A 19176-nucleotide genomic window follows, 5' to 3' on the forward strand; every position below is an offset into this window, starting at 1 on the left:
ATTTACATCTCTTGTTCTCAAACATTTTATTTGCACAGTTTGTCCTTTGTTGTACATTGATTGTTTGTCAGTTTTTGTCTGTTTATATAAAGTCTTCCTAGAAATTCAGCTGTATTTCTTTTTGTTTCCTGTGTTCCTGCAAGAAAATGAGCCTCATGGCAGTGTACATATGTGTACTTTGATGATAAATTTACTTTGAAATTTTGAGCTTTCTAATTCCACCATCCTTTCTGACATTGAACTGTACTACTTTGAGTGAGAAAAAATGCCTTAACTCCTCATCTATTTTCCTCTCCAAATTACAATAAATCTATTCCCTTACTGATTAGCTTCTCTCCTAATATTAATATACACCAAAAACACATATTTTCACCTTTAAAGCTATTGAAAGAATGTGCCTGTAATTATTTTTAATGTGGTCAGTTTACTTGTCAGTATATGCTCTTTCACTCTCTCCTGTAACTGTTGGACCAGGTTTTTCACCTACCTGTGAATAAGTTTCTGTCCTGGGCAAAAGGGATACATCGTAGGAGGTTGCAAAGTGGCTTCGAGCTTGTTGTAATTGTCCATAGCGTTCCCGCTTTCTCCATTTTGCTCTTCTATTTTGAAACCAAACCTGAAAAAAATAACACACCTGTGTTCTCATTTCTTGTGTGATGCACTCACTCCAGAAAGTTTCCCTGAAATTTTTGCAACATTTATTATTAAACTTTTCTATCGGGAAAGATCCATTGAAACTCAGTTTTCACCAGCGCAATGTTTGAAAGTTGTGGGCACGTGGCCAAGTGGTTAAGGCATACGACTAGCGACCTGAGGGTCGTGAGTTCGAGCCCCAGCCGAGGCAGCGTGTTGTGTTCTTGAGCAAGGCACTTAACCACACAGTGCTCTGCGACGACACTGGTGCCAAGCTGTATTGGCCCTTGCCCTTCCCTTGGACAACATTGGTGTCGTGGAGAGGGGAGACTTGCAGCATGGGCAACTGCCGGTCTTCTATACAACCTTGCCCAGGCTTGCGCCCTGGAGAGTGAAGACTTTCCAGGCACAGACCCATGGTCTCGCAAGACTAACGGATGCCTTTACTTATTAATGTTTGAAAGGTAATGTCAGCTGTCCCCTACCTGAAATCACTACAAGGTAAACAGATTTGATTCAATAATTCAAACTACATTTATTATCAAAGTATGAATGCAGTACACAACCCTGAGATTCTTCATCCCCACAGACAGCCACTAAATAAAGACAACTATGAAAGCTGTTCAAAAAAAAAATCAACCCCCCCCATTCCCCTCAAACAGAAAAAAGAACAAATCGTGGAAATGGCAAAAAAATGAGCAAAAGCACAGAATGTAAAACATCTTGCAAGATTAGCTAATGTCAGTTAATAAGCCAAGCTGAACAAGAAAAATTGTATGATAAAAATTAAACACAGACAATCAATAACGTGTATGAGAGCAAATCTACCCAAAGAACATAAAATGGGCAATCAATTTAAGACAGGTAGAATGGGAAACAGGAACTTAACTTGTATCACTGGTTTAGTGCAATTTCTCTGGTTGATTGGATGTGTTTCAATTCACTGGGATGGTCTTAAATCTTAGACAACTTCGAGCTCACAGGAGAAGGAGAAGCAGGTGTGGTACAATGGCCATGGAAGCAGTTTATTCATTAAATATTAACATTGGTTTATTTTAGAAGCAAGAGATGCATCTCTCTGTCAAATCTATAGTTTTGCACTTCAAAATCCATTCTCTCTTCCTTGCAGTCGGATAAAGTGTAAAGAGCACAATCTGGCTTCCAGCAAGATGGCGGAATCAGGCTTCCGGCAGGATTATGGTTGTCTGTGCAACACACACAAAATTCTGGAAGAACTCAGCAGGCCAGGCATCATCTAGCAAAAAGGGTACAGTCAACATTTTGGGCCGAAATGTCGACTATACATTTTTCCCTAGATGCTGACTGGCCTGCTGAGTTTTTCCAGCATTTTGTGTGTGTTGCTCAGATTTCCAGCATCTGCAGACTCTCTCTTGTTTGTAGTTGTCCTTGGCGGATGGGAGTGTGTTGAGGCTGGTGTGGTCCACCAGATGTGGTGTGTGGCCAACCTGGCATCACTGCTACCTCCAGTGTTAGCTCGGTGGAAGATGGGCTTTATTGTGGTTCACTGGGGATTGATAACGTGAGTTTTGGGACTCTTTTACACCATGATTGCTACACCATTTCTGCATGCTACCTTGTGTGTGCTGTACAGTGTGTGACTGTTCCTGTAACAGGGTATAGCTTCCTCTCTGAACTTAATAATTCATAAGTATTCCAAATTTCTTTGCTGTTCTCTTTGAACATCTGTGATAGAGCTGAGATTCCACTTCGACACTCTGTCCACGTTCTGTCAATCTGACACAAGTCCCATAAAGCAATGAACAAACATAGTAAAACAAGCTATATAGTTGGAAAAGGCTTATTAAATTAGGTAAGGCCCATATTGGATTATTTAAAACTGTCATGCTGATCAACACCTCCACCCATTAACCCACCCCACCACCATCACATACACATCACCTAGAGTCGCTCTATGTACAAACAACGGGTCTATGCCTATAACAATTACTGTACTTGTACTTTGTGTTTCATAGGATGCTTTTATATATATATAGATATAGCATGTCTTTTCTTTATTATAATTTTATGCTTATTGTGTTTTTTAATGCTCATCAGATCAGGTGTAACAATCATTTCAAAGCAACACACACAAAATGCTGGAGTAACTCAGCAGGTCAGGCAGCATCTATGGGAGTGAATAAACAGCCGACATTTTGGGCCGAGACCCTTCTTCAGGGCTGGAAAGGAAGGAGGAAGATGCCAGAATAAAGAGGTAGAGGGAGGGGAGGGAGGCTTGCTGGAACATGATGGCTGAAACCAGGTGGGTGGGAAAGGTAAAGGGCTGAAGAAAGAATCTAATAGGAGACGAGAGTGGACCATAGGAAAAAGGAAAGGAGGAGGGGACACAGGGGGAAGAGAAGAGGGAAAAGATCTGGTGAGAAGAGGTAAATCTCAGAGTGGGGACTGAGCTGCGGGGGGGGGGGGGGGGCGGGGAAAGGAATTGTCTACCAGAAGGAGAAATTCATGCCATCAGGACGGAAGCTACTGAAATGGAGTGTAAGGTGTTGCTTCTCCATCTTTCATTTTGTTCTATTTTATGCTTGTCTACTGAAGAATGACAATAAACAATCTTAAACCTTGAACCTTGAACCTTGAATTCTTTACAATACTTAAAATGATGTCAAACTATGTGTTTAGCTGCTGAGTAATTTATTGGGAATGCTAGAACTGATAAATTATTTGCACTCTGTAATTTGATAGACAGTAGGAAGTCAGTTTCTGTTGCAGCTGTCCATGGTCCACATATTTCACTTGTGATTGAAGGATAGTTACAGAGAGAAATGACAGAAGAAGCAGGCAGCAAATGCAGCACTATAACCATGTTAAAACTCAGGTCATGGTCTGGGTGTTACTATTTCAGAGGGTCTGTCACGGACCCAGCACATGAGTGCAATTGCGAAGAAAACACAGCAGCACCTTTACTCCATCAGGAGTCTGCAGAGATTCAGCATGATGTCTAAAACTTTGACACGTGTAGTGGAGACTATATTCACTGGCTACATCACAGCCTGGTATGGAACTGCCAATGCCTTTGAACGGAAAATCCTACTAAAAGTAGTGGATTCAACCCAGTACATCACAGGTAAAGCCCTCTCAACCATTGAGCACTTCAGCGCATCTACATGAAAGCAGTATCCATTGTCAGAGCTCCCCACCACCCACGCCACTCTCTTTACTCATGGCTGCCATCAGGTAGAAGGTACAGGTGTCTCAGGACTTGCACCACCAGCTTCAAGAACACTTACTACCCACAACCATCAAGCTCTTGAATAAAAGGGGTTAATTACACTCACTTGCCCCATCATTGAGATGGTCTCACAACCAATGATCTCACTTTAAGAACTCTTTATCTTATTATCTCATATTCTCATTAATAATTGCTACTTATTTATATTTGCTTTTGCAAAGTTTGTTGTCTTCTTCACTCTGGTTGATCATTCAATGATCCAGTTATAGTTGCTATTCTATAGATTTGCTGAGTATGCCCAAAAGAAAATGAATCTCAGGGTTGTATATGGTGGTATATAGGTACTTTCAAATGAAATTTACTTTGAATTTCGATCGACGGGTCACAAATACCGATTTATCCCAACGTCCTTTTCTTTTGTTGGTGACATCACAACAATCTGTAATTACCAAAGTATGAAGAGAGGCTCACAATTACTTTCAAATTCAGAGGTATGAAGTCAGCATTTCTTTTAACTGAATTTGTGCAGACGATATTTTTATTTGTAGTCAAGTGATCTGATGGAAGAATTATTTTCAGAATGTCAGTACGATCAATAAGCGTGCATTGAGAGGTTGGTGAGGTGGCTGGGGAAGGGTGGATGTCGCATTGATCTCTCGGAGGGAAAGAATAATGAATTGCTATCATTGAAGTCTTAACGTAACATTTAATTTTGACTTCAAGAACAAAGGAAAATTACTATATGTCAACAAGGACTATTAGTGGAGATTGCAAGTCCTAAAAGGCTGATTTAAAATTTGACTGAGTGGTGCCACAACAACCCCTTACTCAATGCCAGTAAGACCAAGTAGCTGATTATCGACTTCAGGAGGAAGAAACCAGACCTTCATTAGTCAGTCCTCATTGTAGGATCAGAGGAGAAGAGGGTCAGCAACTTTAGCTTCCTCAGTGTTATTATTTCAGAGGACCTGTCCGTGGCCCTGCACGTACGTGCAATTATGAAGAAAGCAATGTAACACCTCAACTTCTTTTTTAGTTTGCAAAGATTCGACATGACATCTAAAACTTTGACAAACTTCTACGGCTATGTATTGGAATATATATGTATATATATTCTATGGAAACATATTGACTGGCTGCAGTACACCCTACTGTAGAAACATCAATTCTCTTGAACAGAAGATCTTGAAAAAGTTGTGGATATGGCCCAGTCCATCACGGGTAAAACCTTCCCCACCATTGAGCATATCTACATGAAGCATTGTCACAGGAGAGCAGCATCTATCATCAGGGACCCCCATCACTCAAGACATGCTCTCTTCTTACTGTTGCCGTCAGGAAGAAGCTACAGGAGTCTCAGGCCTCACACCACCGGGTTCAGGAACAGTTACTACACCTCCACCATCAGGCTTTGAATCAAAAGGGATAACTTCACTCAACTTCACTTGTCCCATCATTGAAATGTTCAGACAACCTATATACTCACCTTCAATGACTCTTCATCACATGTTCTCGATACTTTGCTTATTTATTTATTATTATTATTTCTTTCTTTTTATATTTACACACTTTGTTGTCTTTTGCACACTAGTTAAACACCTAAGTTGGCGTGGTCTTTCATTGATTTCTATTTTAATTAATATTCTATTATGGATTTATTGAGAATGAATTTCTGGGTTGTATTTGGTGACATGTATGTACTTGGATAATAAATTTACTTTTGAATTTTTTTGAAGTTGATATTGTGAAGCTTGAGCAATATTATGACATCAGCTGTGTGTGTGACAGCTGAGAAAGACCATGTCATCTATTGTAGATATTATTTGCAACCTACCACTCAGCTATGTGTTGATTTCTGCTATTGCTGGCACCAATTGCTTGTCTCTTTCTTTTTCACTGCATTTCCATTCTCATCCTTCAGCAATGGAAGAGGAAGAAGTGCTACCTCATAATGTTTTTGATGTGGCAGAAATGCTTGTGAATTTCCATTTTCTTTTTAGAGTAATTTTATAAACTCAGTAACATTATCATCCGGGTTTACTAATCAAGCATTTTAGTGACACAGCTAGTATTAATTCGCTAGATGAAAATTTACAAAAGTGCATCATTGATTCTCCATTACTATGATCCTCTCAAAAACGATGCTGGTTTATTTTTATTGGCATTAAAATGCTGGTGGTGACTTCAGCTTCATAGCCTATTGCAGAAAGTTGTGGACACAACTCAGCACATCAGAGGAACCACAGGAACCTCTGCGGACTCTGCCTCTGCTTCTTGCTGCCTCAGTAAAGCAGCCTGCATAATCAAAGACCCCACCCACCCCCAACGTTCCCTCTTCACCCCCTCTCCTGCTGGGAAGAAGAGACAGAAGTTAGAATGCACACACCATTGGACTCAAGGACAGCTTCTATCCCACTGTTATCTTTTGAATGGACTTCTTGTACAACAAGATGGAACTCTGAAACTCCCAATCTACCTCATACTTTATCCTGCACTTTACCATTGACCTGCACTGCACCTTTCCAGTAGCTTTTACGCTTTATTCTGCATCATTATTGTTTTTCCTCTAGCTCAATGTGCTGTGTTCTGTACAATCAGTGTGTTAGAGAAGGTTTTCACTGTATCTTGGTACATGTGACAGTAATAAACCAATACCAGTACTTAATGTTATCCAATGGCTTCTTAGATGCCTATGCTCCAGGATATACTCCTTTCCGCGCCCTGCGGCGCATCGGGCTGCAACTTTGCCGTTTCTTTAGCATTTTTGTCTTTTTTCTATGAGGCCGAGCTGTTAGCTCGACGCTCAGCACAGCACGGATGGGAAGCGTGCAGGGAGCTGGTCAAATTTGAACCCAGGACCATTTACCTTGAAGTCCAGTGTGGATTCCACTACACTGCCGACTGGCTTCAGGACACACGAGGGGTATTTAACGTGCTTGCGTGCCATTGTTTTGTTCATACTTTAGATATTAGATGAAGAAATATGTGTAGGTCATGGAGAAAAAGCTGAAGACATTAAATCCAGAAAACTGAAATCTTAAGTTTCCAAATCTGTAATTTGGAATTCGCTGTGACATGTGTTGATACATTTCAGTTAATGTGGCAATTATTCATTATAACACCATGTGCATTATATTGAAAACACTACAACACATGCAAAACAGTGAAGTGCTGTGATATAATACTCAGGGGATAATGTGATAAAATCTTGAGTGAATAATAGCTGGGACATGAAATAAGCCATTGCTTAACTTTCCCCATCAATTTTCTTACTTACTGTATGTGCTTTGGTAACAAAATCGCAATCATTCAAAATCAAAATCACTATTGCTCGCTGCTGTCAGAGAGGATGTCTGTGTCTGAGGCTTATCTCCCTCACTGCTCTGCTTCTTCATTCCATTGCTCTCTCTCCGTCGAGTCTGTCGAGGATCTTACTGAAGTTCTGCGATTTATGGATTGGACTGGGCTCTTTAGGGTTTTATGTCTTTTACACTCTGTGCTTTTGCTCGTTCTTTCTTGTTGCTGCTTCAGTGATTTAATTTGGTGTGATCTGTAAGTTTTTTTCTGTGTGGGGGTAGTGGGGTTGGGATTTGATGCTCTTGCAGTTCGCTTTTCTATGTGGAGGTGGCTGTTTGATGCTTTTCTTGCGTTTGTGAGGTTTTTTTTTAACATGCGGGGTGTGGGGGGTGATAATTGTGCCGCTGTTCTTTCTTATTGCCATTTGGCACAATTTGTTAGTTTTTTATTGTAGTGGGGTTCGTATTTTTCTTCGAATGACTTCCATTGTTTCGTTGTCTCATGGCTATCTGGAGAAGACAAATCTCAAGAGTTGCATAATGGATATATACTTTGATAATAAATGAATCTTTGAACCTCTTTATTTTTGAACATACCAAACTAAAATTTTTTTTAAAAAATCCATGAGAGGAGTGAGGATGGGAATAGAATCCCACTGAAACAGAACCAAGTGATATTAAGTTGACAGGCAAGAGCATGTCTTACCTCAGAAAGTCAACAATTATCTTCTGATAACTCTGATGTCAAACCTCTGCTGTCTTGCAACTATACCCACTCATGGGGAAGGGTTCGGGGTAAATCCCGAGGAAAGGTCTGGAGCTGGAGTCCCTAAGGCAATCTGACAACTTCTGCAGTGCCGCTGGTGCCATACTGTATCAGTCTCTGATGTCTGTTTTGCTGCCTCAGCTGCATGGAGAGAGGGAGTCTGCTTTGGACAACAGCTTGCTCTCCACCTCGTACTGCCCTGGCTTCTGTATCACATAGACAGCTAGCATGCAACATCCATGGTTGACCCTGACCAGTGGAGGGCCTCAATAATTATCCTATTTCTCTGTATCCATAATTATCACATCTGTCTGACCACTATGGTTTAGCTTGTAAATTCAGGGATATACACTCAATGCCCACTTTGTTAGATACATCTGTACACTTGTTTGTTAATGCAAAGATCTATTCAGCCAATCGTGTGGCAGCTACTCAATGCATAAAAGCATGCAGTCATGGACAGGAGGTTCAGTTGTCATTTGAAACAAACGACCGAATGGAGAAGAAATGTGAGCTAGGTGGCTTTGACCGTGGAATGATTGTTGGTGCCAGACAGCGTGGTTTGAGTATCTCAGAAACTGCTTATCTCCAGGAATTTTCACACACACCAGTCTCTAGATTTATAGAGCATGGTACAAAAATCAAAAAACATCCAGTGAGCAGCAGTCCTGTGGGTGAAAATGCCTTGTTAATGAGAGAGGTCAGTGGAGAATAGTGGTTGAAGCTGACAGGAAGGTGACAGAAAATCAAATACACACACGTTACAATGGTGGTGTGAAGAAGAGCATCTCTGAATGTACATCATGTTGAAATTCTAAGTGAATGGGCTGAGCAGCATGAACATACGCTCAGTGACCACTTCATTAGGTAAAGGAGGCACCTAATAAAGTAGCTACTGAGTGTACATTCAACTAAAATAAGTAAGAGGAAATGGCTGTGGCTGGCCGAATGCCAAAAATCACTTGAAATGCACTTTTATATGCCGATGGAAATAAGATTCATTTCCACTAATGCTTATAAATACAACCAATGACTCCAGGTTTGAATGGCTCGTCAGATGAAGAGTGTTTGACGGCTCTGGACCAGTATTCACTAAAATTCAAAAGAATGAGGGATGACCTCATTGCAATGTGTCAAATGGTGAAAGACCTTGATAGAGTGGATGTGGAGAGGGTATTTCCTATGGTGAGAGAGTCTAAGACCAGAGGACACAGCCTCAGAATAGTGGGGCATCCTTTCAGAACAGAGATGAGGAGGAGTTTCTTAAGCCAGAGAATGGTGAAACTGTGGATTCTTTGCCATAGGCAGCTGTGGACGCCAAGTCTTTATGTGTATTTAAGACAGAGACTGATAGGGTCAGTGCATGAAGGGATGCTGGGAGAAGGCAGGTGATTGGGGCTGAGAGGAAAATTGGATCAGCCATGGTGAAATGGCGGAGCAGACTCAGTGGGCCAAATGGCCTAATTCTGTTCCTACATCTTATGGTGTTGTGGAATAGCCTCTGTAACATCCAATAAAAGCACCATTCATTCATGACGTGCCATGATGTACGACATCATCATTATGCGCTATGTCATATGACATGAGCGATCATGGTCTTTCCAGGACCATGATTGTTGTTGGCAGATTTTTCTACAGAAGTGGTTCGCCATTGCCTTTTTCTGGGCAATGTCTTTACAAGACGGGTCACACTTAGTTTGGAGGAACAACACCTTATATTTCATTTGGGTAGCCTCCAACCTGATGGCATGAGTACCAATTTCTCAAACTTCTGGTAATGCACCCCCTCCCCACCACCGGCCATTTCCCATCCCCTTTTCCCTCTCTCACATTATTTCCTTGCCCGCCCGTCGCCTCCCTCTGGTGCTCCAACCCCTTTTTCTTTCTCCAATTGCCTTCTGTCCCTTTCACCAATCAACTTCCCAGTTCTTTACTTCATCCCCCCCCTCCAGATTTCACTTATCACCTGGTGTTTCACTCCCCCCTCCCCAACATTTTAAATCTGCTCCTCAGCCATTTTTTTTTTACTCCAGTCCTGCCAAAGGGTTTCGGCCCGAGTCATCGACTGTATTTTTTTTCCATAGATGCTGCCTGGCCTGCTGAGTTCCTCCAGCATTTTGTGCGTGTGTTGCTCAGATTTCCAGCATCTGCAGATTTAATCTTGTTTGTGATACATGTACATTGAATTCAGACTCAGGAGGCTGCAGATGGAGCAAAAATCTAACTGAGGGTCAGGCAGCATCTGTGGAGGGAAGAGGATAGTCGATGTTTGTGGTTGAGACCCTGTATCCAGACTATCAGTGTAATGGGGAGATACTAAAGGTGGGACTATAGCGCAGTTGTTAGCGCAGCACTTTACACTGCAGGCAATTCCTGGCACTGCCTGTGAGGAGTTTAAACGTTCTCCCTGTAATTGGTGGGTTTCCTCCCACAGTCCAAAGATGTACAGGTTGGCAGGTTAATTGGTCATTGTAAATTATCCCGTGATTAGGCTAGGGTTAAATTGGGGATGTAGCTGAACAGTGCAGCTCAAAGGACTTATTTCATACTGTTCTTCAATAAATAAATATTCACTATAAAAAGGTGAGAGGGAGTGGTGAGGAAGGTTGTTGTAGGTGGAACCAAATGAGGTGGGAGGTAATGGGCGGATGGAGCAAGGTGGGGGAGGGGATATGTGGAGACAGTGGGTTTAGCAGGAGGATGGGAACCAGAGTGAAGGGACTCGGGATAAGATGGATGGTAAACAGCAAAGATAGCATGCAGTCAGACTGTCAGGAGGGGCAGGCAGATGATAGGACAAAATCGCAGCCAACAGGCTGAGTATCAGTGATTAGGGATGCAGAATAAAAAATGATAGCAAATACAGTACTCAAAGTGTTATATCTCAATGCACAGAGTATAAGAAATAAGGTAGACGATCTAGTTGCACTTTTACAGATTGTCAGATATGATGATGTGCCCATCACTAAATCGTGGCTGAAGGATGGTTGCAGTTGGGAGCTGAATGTCGAAGGTTACACATTGTATCAGAAAGATAGGAAGGTAGGCAGAGGGAGTGGCATGGCTCTGCTGGTAAGCAATGGCATCAGATCGGAAGAGGTTGACTCCTTGTGGATGAGTTAACAAACTGTAAGGATAAAAGGACCTTATTGGCAGTTATATACAGGCCTCCCAACAGTAGCTGGAATGTGGACCATAGATTACAACGGGGAATAGAAAAGGCAAGTCAAAACAACAATTCTGTGATAGTCATGGGAGATTTTAATATGCAGTTAGATTAGGAAAATCGGGTTGGTAATGAATCTCAAGAGAGTGAGTTTGTTCAATGCCTACAAGATGGCTTTTTATAGCAGTTTGTCATTGTCCCTACAGGGGGATCAGCTACACTTGATTGGTTGCTAAGTAATGAACTGGAGGTGATTAGGAAGCTTAAGGTAAAGGAACATCTAGGAGCCTTTGATCACAATATGATTGAAATTTGATAGGAAGAACATAAAGTCTGGACTCGCAGTACATCAGTGGCATAAAGTAGATTACAGTAGTATGAGAGAGGAGTAGGCCAAAGTAAATTGGAAGGAGAAGCGGGTGGGGATGACAGCAGAGCAGCAATTGTGTGAGTTTCTGGGAGAAATGACAAAGGTGCAGGACAGATGTATTTCAAAAACAAAGAAATACTCAAATGACAAAATAGTATAACCATGGCTGACAAGGTAAAAGCAAAATAGAGGACATACAACAAAGCAAAAATTAGCGGGAAGGTAGAGAATTGGGAAGGTTTTAAAAGCCTACAGAAAGCAACTAGAAGAATCATTAGGAGAGAAAAAATGAAACATGAAAGCAAGCTAGCAAACAATATCAAGGTGGATAGAAAAAATAAAAGTATATAAAAAGCTAAAAGAGAGATGAGAGTGGACATAGGACTGCTAGAAAATGAGGCTGTAGAAATAATAATGGGAGACAAGGAGATGGCGGATGAACTAAATCATTATTTTGCATAGTCTTCACTGTTGAAGACACTAGCAGTGTGTCAGGTGTTGAAGGGTGTGAGGGAAGAGAAGTGAGTGCAGTTACTATTACAAAGGAGAAGGTGCTCAAAAAGCTGAAAGACTTATAGATGCATAAGTTACCTAGACCAGAAGAACTACTCCCTAGGGTTCTTAGAGAGATAGCGATAGAGATTGTGACGGCATTAGTAATGTTCTTTAAATAATCACTGGACTCTGGCATCGTTCCGGAGGACTGAAAAATTGCAAATAACACTCCACTCTTTTAGAAAGGAGGGAGGCAGCAGAAAGAAAATTATAGGCCAGTTAGCCTGACCTCAGTGCTTTGGAAGATGTTGGGAGTCAACTGTTAAGGATGAGGTTATGGCGTACTTGGTGACACAGAACAAGATAGGACAAAGTCAGTATGGTTTCCTTAAGGGAAAATCTTGCCTGATGAATCTTTTGGAATTCTTTGAGGAGATTACAAGCAGAATAGATAAGGGGTTGCAGTGGATGTTATATATTTGGATTTTCAGAATACTTTTGACAAGGTGCCACACATGAGGCTCCTTACCATATTAAGAGCCCATGTTATTACAGGAAAGTCACTAGCATGGTTAGAGCATTGGCTGATTAGTAGGAGGCAGCGAGTGGGAATAAAACAATCCTTTTCTGGTTGGCTACCACAGTCTAGTGGTGTACTGCAGGGGTCAGTGTTGGGACCGCTCCTTTTTATGCTGTATATCAATGACTTAGATGATGGAATAGATGGCTTTGCTGCCAAGTTTGCAGATGATATGAAGATTCATGGAAAAGCATGTAGTGTTGAGGAAACAGGAAGGCTGAAGAGGGACTTAGACGGATTAGGAGAGTGGGCAAGAAAGTGGCAATAAATGTGCAGACTATTTTCTTAATAGAGAGAAAATCCAAAAATCAGAGATGCAAAGGGACCCTAAAGTTTGAGTTCCAGATTGAGTTGCTGGTGAGGAAGGCAAATGGAATGTTAGCATTCATTTCAAGAGGTCTAGAATACAGGAGCAGGGATGCGATGCAAAGGCTTTATAAGGCACTGGTGAGGCCTCACCTTGAGTATTATGAACAGTTTTTGGCTGCTTACCTAAGAAAAGATTTCAAACGTTGAGAGGCCTGGACAGAGTAGATGTGCAAAGTATGTTTCCCATGGTGGGGGAGTCTAGGACAAGAGGGCACAGCCTCAAGGTAGAGGGGTGTCCATCTAAAACAGAAATGTGGAGACATTTCTTCAGAGGGTGACGATTTTGTGGAATTTGTTACCACTGGCAGCTGTGGAGGCCAGGTCGTTGGGTGTATTTAAGGCAGAGATTGATAGGTACTTAATTGACCACACACAGTATCAAAAGTTACGGGGAGAAGTCCTGGAAGTGGGGCTGAGGAGGGGAAAAATGATTGGCCATGATTGAATGATAGAGTAGACTTGATAGGCCAAATGGCCTAATGCTGCTCCTGTACCTTATGGTCTGTGGTCTTAATGCGTAAAGATAGGTATGTAGTGAGGGAAAGGGGGACTTAGCATATCAGCAATGATTGGAAGTTATCTTATCAATAGGGAAGGTGATAAGTGGAACCAGATAAGGAAGAGATGAAAGGCAGATGCAGAGAGTTGGGGAAGGGCACAGGATTATTAGAGGTGCAGTTTTTCAATCAAACATATGTGGGAGGGGAATGAAATTGGGTGTCAGTGGAGTGGGGAACAGAAGGAGTGAGAGAGGAGCACGGGGAGTATGGTATGTCAGGTTAGTAAAAGTACATTTTTTTCAGCATTGTATATTGTGAAGATGTTATATCAGTGCTTTTCATATTCATCAAGTCTGCTTCTGATATTCAGAGTTGAGAATAGTTCATGATTGCCTGAACAAAGTAATGACTTTTAATTACTGAACATCAATTTCTCTGGCATCGAAAATTGACTAATGTAAGTCAGCAGATTCATTTGCTCAGGCTTTGATCTTTAGAAGAGATTTTAAAAATGACAAATTTAAATGTTTAACTTCAGTATTTGTAAGTATTGGAAGAAACAATGAGGTCTTCATCCTAACAAACTGAAGAATCCGGAAAATGCAAGTGCACAAATATAAAATAAGCATTATAAATTAGAGTTAAATTACGTACAGAGAGACAAATGAAAAATGTGAAAAGTGTACAGATTTAAACATGGGTGCAATGAGCACCTTTATTTAAATTTGAAAAATGTCAATTGACACATGAAGAATTGAATTCTGTGCTTTAACTTAATTTTTCAGAATCAACACGCAGAAAATTCTGGAGGAGCTCATCAGGCCAGGCAGCATCTATGAAAAAAGTACAGTTAACATTTCGGATCAAAACCCTTCGGCAAGACCTTCGGCCCTAAATGTCGACTGTACTTTTTTCCACAGACGCAGCTTGGCCTGCTGAGTTCTTCTACCATTTTGTGTGTGATACTCGGATTTCCAGCATCTACGGATTTTCTCAATTCTGGTTAATTTTTCAGAAGTTCTTTAGCAGTTATTAACTGCTCAGATTTGGCTGGACTTTTCTGACAGTTCTGTACAGAATTGCTGCCAAGGTCGGGACCTCAGCACACATGTAAGATTTGAAAATACAGGTTCTGCTATTGAATTTCTGATTGTGCTCCACATGGAGTCTAGCAATAGAGCAACAGATTGACCAAGTCTCCAGCATTTACACTGGGAAAATTACTTTCAGACTCTGCACAAGATTACACTGCCTAGCATGAATAATTTCTTTAATTATTTATGTGTGCTTTAATGTTTTTAATTATTTAAAGATCTTTTTAGGTAATTCACCTTTTAATATGTCAATATATTTTAAGAACATTTGAATTCTTCATTCAATTTTTGATAGTTAGAGCCATTCAGAAATTCTTGAAGGCTTTGGCAGGTCACAAAACAGCAGGGAGATTTCCAAAGGAGATTTGCGGGTAAGTCTGTAAATTACATTACTTAAGGCCAACACACTGCAAATACCTCATGGCTTAGCTGAAAATACACCTCAGCCAGCAAACTCAACCACACTAATGTGACTTGGTAAGTCTGTTAACTAACAGTGTGCAAGCAGTGAGACAGGCAGTGGGCTGTACTTCAACAAAATTAATCATGCCATTAACAATCAGGAGCACTGCGTAAGCAGGGCCTTTAATTTATTAAGGATCCCACCCATCCATCCAGCATCCTCTTTGACTTTCTACCATCAGACAGGAGACTCCGATACATAAAGACAAGAACAGTCAGGATGAGAAACAGTTTCTTCCCTCAGGCCATTAGGCTTCTGAAACTCCCCAGTGCACCACCTTCGAAGTGTCACCGGTTGATCTGTTCCGCACTTTACAATATTTAATTTATGCACTTTAGTTTGTTATTTATGAGTGATTCATCTGTAGATTTTATCTTCATAAGTTGTTATGCGTTATGTGTGTTATGTATACTACTATGCTTTACACCCTGATTCAGAGAAACGTCTTGTTTGACGGTATACTGTATAGAGGTGAATGACAATAAACTTGCCTTGACTTGAACAAAGTCACTCGTTACTGAATGCAGCAGCTCCAATGTTTATCTGGTCTACTTTTGGATCATTATGAATATAATTATAATTAGCATGTACTGCATTTTCACAATCTTCCATTAACTAAGATACTGCTACAGTAAAAGATGTGGAAGCAATTTGTGACTTTTACATTTCCACGTTTAATGGCTCGCACGTTTAATCTGGAAGTTGCTGTCAGACATATTCCACTATGTAAAAGATCACTGACATTTTCACCAATAATAATACAAAGTCTGATCAGCACTATAGCATAGTGGTTAGCACAACACTTTACAGTCCCAGTGACCCGGGTACAATTCCTGCCGCTGTCCATAAATAGTTTGGACATTCTCCCCATGACCACATGGGTTCTCTCCAGTGCTTCAGTTTCCTCCCACATTCCAAAAATGTACTCGTTCGTAGATCAATTGATGATTGTACATTGTCCTTTGATTAGGCTAGGGTTACAAGACAGCATGTATAGAAAAGCCGAATGAACCTATATAGTTTTAAAGATGGCCATTTTAAATTATCTTATTGAAATCCCATTTACACGTGCAAGATGCATCCCACATCAAACACTGAACATTTTGCTATACTGCAGTTATGAATCTAATACATTTTGCAGAAAGATTTGTTCCACAGTTGTACGCTAAGAGGACTAGAGATACAGCATTTGGGTGATGGACTTACCTGGACTCTGGCCTCAGTGAGCTCTGTGCGCAGAGCCAGCTGCTCTCTAGCATATACATCAGGGTAATGGGTTTTCTGGAAGACTTTCTCCAGTTCCTCTAACTGTAAACTAGTGAATGTTGTCCTATTTCTCCTCTTCTTCGTGCTAGAAACATTTGAATCACTCTTGTCAACGTTCTGATCCATGATGGATTTTTCCTCCAAACCTTTCAACGGTGACACCTTCATAGTGCAGTAGTTCTCCATAGGTCTTGAGAGGTTGGTGCAGTCAGCTTGACCCAATGGCTTTGAGACACCATAATTGACTGGATAACAAAGAAAACAGGAAACAATTCACATGTGAGTTTTTTTTCCCAGCTATTGCTTTGCAATAACTTTAGAAAAAGGACAACAAAGCTTCAAAAAGAAAAGAAAACATGTTAGATTTAGAACATTTGTAGCATGAGCAATAAATAACTAGCCTAATACCATTCAGAAATAAGAAATCAAACTCATATTCCAGATGTAGATCCTCACTAAGTCAAACAAATGAATGATAGATAAGACCATCTCTTTTAGGAACAGAACAAAAGTCAAAGTGAGAAATAAGATAATTTAAATGGTTCCTGAAGTCATCCTCTTGCTATGGATTTAACCTACAGAAAATATATGAAAAAAATATGCCTGGGGTCACTGCGGGATCCAGTATTTAATATCATCATCACCATCATTATGTGCCGTGACTTATAACGTGGGTGATCATGATCTTGACCATGATTGTTCTTGGCAAACTTTTTCTACAGAAGTGGTTGGCCATTGCTCTCTTCTGTGCAGTGCCTTTACAAGACGGGTGACCCCAGCCGTTATCAAAACTCTTCAGAAATTGTCTGCCTGGCATCAGTACAACTATCCACCACCCGTTCCCATGGCTACTCATGATTGGTGGGGGCGGTGTGGAGCTAAGCAAGTGCTACGCCTTGCTCAAGGGTGACCTGCAGGCTAGCGAAGGGAAGGAGTGCCTTACACCTCCTTTGGTAGAGATGTATCTCCAACCCACTCCCATATATTGAAGTATCATCCTCTCTAAATTTCTAAAATGTACATTTTGTGCAGAAGGTCTGTATGAAATGCACCATTTCCTGATCAAGAACCTCTGTTGTATTTGATCCACATTTATATCTTGGATTTGAAGGCAAAGATCAGCATTTCAAAATAATAACTAACTTTGAGAGTGGGAATAGAGTTTCAAGAGGTTATAGATCTCACAGTAAGACAAGGTGCAGAATTATGTGAGATGATATATTTTGGCAAGAAGAAAAAGAAAACATAAAAATGTTGACTAATTAGATATTGAATTGAGCACAGTAACAGAGACATAAGGGGTGGCAGGAGAAATTTACAAAACAGTGAGTGATATCTCTTGAGTTTTATAGAGGGACAGAGCTCAAAACCCAGCAAGAATAGTAAAACTGTCTTTTGGCCCATCTGACAAGCACATAACTTTCTGTACAAGATTTCAGAGAGGTAAAGGAGAATTTTTTGAGAATAGATTGAAGAAGATAGGAGCAATATGCACAAAATGCTGGAGTAACTCAGCAAGCCAGGCAGAATCTATGAAGAAGAGTATAATCGACGTTTCTGTCTGAGACCGTTCATCACGACTGGAGAAAAAAAGATGAGGAGTTAGAAGATGGGGGGAGGGGAGGAAGAAACACAAGGTGAAAGCTGAAACTGGGAGGCGGGGGAGTGAAGTAAACAGCTGTGAAGTTGATTGGTGCAAGAAATACTGGTGAAGAAGATGGGGCTGTTCTTTGTAAAGTACAGAAGAGATCTTGTTGATAAGTTTAGAATTATACGTGTCTTAGAAAGAGAAAATAAAGAGAATCTGTTTCCAATGGCTGAAAAGTCAATAACCAGCCAGCAAAGATTTAAGGTGGCTGACAAGAAGAAAAAAGGGCCAACATGATGAAATACTTCTTTACACGTCAGGTGCTAAGATTCTGGAATGCAGTCCCTGATGGTGGAAACAGATCCAACAGTAGTCTTCAAAAGAGAATTGAATAAATACTTGAAGCGGAAAGAAATTCTCGGAAAGTGGAGAGGAGAGTGATTTACTGTATTGACCTTCAAAATTTAACATGGTCTCAGTGGGTGAATGAACATATTTTGTCCTGTATTCCTTTGTGATTCTATACTAACATGTTGAATGGATGTTAAGGCAAAAATCTGCGGAAAAATTCCTATAGGACAGAGCAGCGGGACGTATTTCTATGGTAAATGTCCTACACAAATAAAACATATCAATGTAGGCATTGCAATACAGGGAGGTACAGGTGGAAAAAAGCACAGTCAACTCAGTAAGGAAATGCAAAAGCATGTTAATAGCTGATGATAAAATTTTTTAAAGTTCAAAAGTGAAATCTGTCAAAAATAGAAATGGTATGTAAGTCACATCAGATTACTGATGATCAAACCTCCGATTTTATTTTATTTTTATTTAACGATACAGTGTGGAATAGATCCTTCCGGTCCTTTGAGCTACACTTTTGCAACAAACCTGACAATCCTGATTAACACTGACCTAATCACGGGATAGTTTACAATGACCAATTGACCTACCTGGTACGTCTTTTTGGTGGTGGATGGAAATATGTTCCTACCAAAGGAGGTGTAAGATGCTCCTTCCCTCCGTTAGCCTGCAGATCACCCTCGGGCAAAGTGTAGCGCCTGCTTAGCCCCCCGATCAGGGTCGTGTGAAGCCATGGGAGCAGGTGGTGGATGGTCGTACGAGCAGCTGGTGCAGATCACAAGTCCTGGCTAAGCAACCACTGACGCCAGGCAGACAATCTCTGAAGAGTATTGATAATGGCTGGGGTCACCCATCTTGTAAAGACACTGCCTTGAAGGTGGCAATGGCAAACCACTTCTTTAGAAAAATTTGCCAAGAACAATCATGGTCATGGAAAGACCATGATTGCCTAGATCATACAGCATGGCACATAATGAGCAAAGTACAGCATGAGTAGAGCATGTCTTTGGACTGTGGGAGGA

At 40.9% G+C, this 19176-nt stretch overlaps 1 protein-coding gene across 1 annotated transcript in view; it reads right to left on the reverse strand.

The window, feature by feature from the left end:
* The window catches only part of alx1 (ALX homeobox 1), a 39619-nt gene that overhangs the window by 13289 nt on the left and 7154 nt on the right, over window positions 1–19176 (reverse strand). Inside the window, exons 2-3 of the mRNA XM_063059607.1 lie at window positions 16147–16451; window positions 488–616 (exon numbers count right to left, since the gene is read on the reverse strand). Of these exons, the coding sequence (XP_062915677.1) occupies window positions 488–616; window positions 16147–16451 (434 nt within the window). The remainder of the gene's footprint in view (window positions 1–487; window positions 617–16146; window positions 16452–19176) is intronic.

This window comes from Mobula hypostoma, chromosome 9 (genome assembly GCF_963921235.1).
Source record: "Mobula hypostoma chromosome 9, sMobHyp1.1, whole genome shotgun sequence".
In the NCBI taxonomy this organism is placed as follows: Eukaryota; Metazoa; Chordata; class Chondrichthyes; order Myliobatiformes; family Myliobatidae; genus Mobula; species Mobula hypostoma.